This window comes from Dipteris shenzhenensis, chromosome 5, assembly GCF_047967505.1.
Source record: "Dipteris shenzhenensis isolate YYH24624 ecotype China chromosome 5, Dip_SZ_1.0, whole genome shotgun sequence".
Classification (NCBI taxonomy): Eukaryota; Viridiplantae; Streptophyta; class Polypodiopsida; order Gleicheniales; family Dipteridaceae; genus Dipteris; species Dipteris shenzhenensis.
Window position 1 is genome coordinate 4,710,081 of NC_141600.1, and position 1,920 is coordinate 4,712,000.

A 1,920-nucleotide genomic window follows, 5' to 3' on the forward strand; every position below is an offset into this window, starting at 1 on the left:
TTATAGGATCCCAAGCCTCCATCACCCAATCCAAATCATATCCATGATCTACATCAACCAATCAAGTTGATGTAGATTCACACCCTACCTTTAAGGAACTAACTAAATATTCATTGTTCTGTGACCCCAAGCGATGGCCATATTGAATAAATAAATAAATAAATAAATAAATATTCAAGAGAACTAAATAAATATTCAAAGAACTAAATATTCATTGTTCTTATTCAAGAGAGCTAAATAAATATTCAAAAAACTAAATATTCATTATTATGTGACTCGCCATATTGAAGCTTGGTGCCAAAACGCTTAACTAAATATTCAAGGCTCCGTCATGTGTGTGTGTGTGAGAGAGAGAGAGAGAGAGAGAGAGAGAGAGATCACCCACTGCAAAGGATATGCTTCGAGGAAAAGAGAATATTTACGCTTAAGTGATATTTGCTTCGACGGGGACGAAGAGAGAGAGAGAGACAGATGTATACAGAGGGCACGGAGATTGAAATCGGATAGAGAAACAGAGCTAAATATTATCATAAGCACAAGTCGTCTCGCAGGAAAGTGAAGCCAAACGTCAGGACTTGAAATAGGAATACTTGCAAACGGCCGAGCAGAAATCTCAGCTTCTCCGAGGTATATATCGCCCCTATCACAGGCAAAGTCGAAAGGATGGGCGACCGCTCAAAGTAATCCCTTTGGACCTTGATCCGCTTTAGAACTCTACCATCCTGTCCGAACAAACAATAGCGCAGTCAGTTTCTTAGCGATTTCTCGGCCACCCAAAATTGAATATAGTCATCTACAGCAGGCGGTGATGTTAATTATAACTGGCTTTAGTTTTTCTTGTATTTTGCTGTGTTCAATAAGGAGATATGTTCGTGGCTCATTTAACCGAACCTCAGTTGGTCCTCCAGGCTCCAGCATATCCGGGCATCTGAATGATTTCTTTTGCGTGAATATCAGCTTGGATCACACGCGCTGTTATCAAGTGATGTGCATTCTTCAATCACAGCTATTGAGTACTGAAACGGAAAATCACGCTTGACTGATAAGCTCCAAGTGCGGCAAGTTTTATCTGTGCGAATTACGAGGGTGTTGAAACACGCCGTAAATAGAATTACTGAGTTCTAACCTTGGAAAATTCCTCTAGCTCGAGCAAGGCAAAGAACTCCAGAGGAAATTCTCTGTAGAAGGAAAGCCAGGGCCGCACGTACACGGTCATCTGCACGGCCAAAGCATTGACACTCTCGTCGTACAAGATCTTTTTGAACAGCACGTCCTGGTAATTGAAGAGGAGCTCCGCCATCTGGTAGATAGCCGTAAGGTCTTCTATTCCTTCACCAACATTGATGTAGAAGTGGTAGAACTTGACATCAGGAGCAAAATAACACTGGAGGGTCTCAGCTTGCTCTTGGAGCGTAGGGCGGCAGACGAGGGATCGGATGACATGTTTTACTTCTGTTCGAGGATCCTGCATTGTGTGGGACTGTAAAAGAGTGGTGCTAAAGCTCAAATTGTGTGAGGCAGTTAAAGTGGACGATTTACAGAACATCTGGACGTGAAAGGTGGCGGGCATGCATGGAAACGACCCTCAAACGCATCGTAACGATCCGGCCCCTTCTTAGCATTCTCCTCCAAGTGTCGGACGAGCAGCCGTCCCCTTTCCCTTATCCAAAACGGGAAACACTTCAATCTTCCACTCCGACACTGCCTTTGGTACCGTCATTCACGTGACTTTCTTTTGCCGTGGATTCACGGAGGTAGTTGCTGGAAACTTGAAAGTTCTTGATAAACCCGACGATTCAAGGCTTCCACTCTCATGTTCGTCTTCTCGATGTAAAATCAAGATGTAACATCAAGCTCTAAGAGAAATGCCCAGGTGACACATTTCTTGGCTGAAAGTGGCAAGGGAGGTCGCGAGCCGGT

General features: G+C 43.8%; 1 protein-coding gene across 1 annotated transcript; it reads right to left on the minus strand.

The window, feature by feature from the left end:
- Positions 1-527: 527 nt before the first annotated feature.
- On the minus strand, positions 528-1,471 carry LOC147901535 (uncharacterized). The gene is made up of 2 exons (XM_087375164.1): positions 1,127-1,471; positions 528-722 (listed from the first exon to the last, which is right to left on the minus strand). The coding sequence occupies exons 1-2, from the start codon at positions 1,469-1,471 to the stop codon at positions 528-530; spliced, it is 540 nt and encodes a 179-aa protein (XP_087231290.1).
- Positions 1,472-1,920: the final 449 nt, after the last annotated feature.

Bases quoted from the DNA above. Each gene is read 5' to 3' on its own strand.
- LOC147901535 (XM_087375164.1), bottom strand. From the start codon at position 1,471: ATGCAGGATCCTCGAACAGAAGTAAAACATGTCATCCGATCCCTCGTC. The intron at 723-1,126 runs GTTAGAACTCAG...TTGTTCGGACAG, and splicing joins AGCTAGAGGAATTTTCCAAG to GATGGTAGAGTTCTAAAGCG.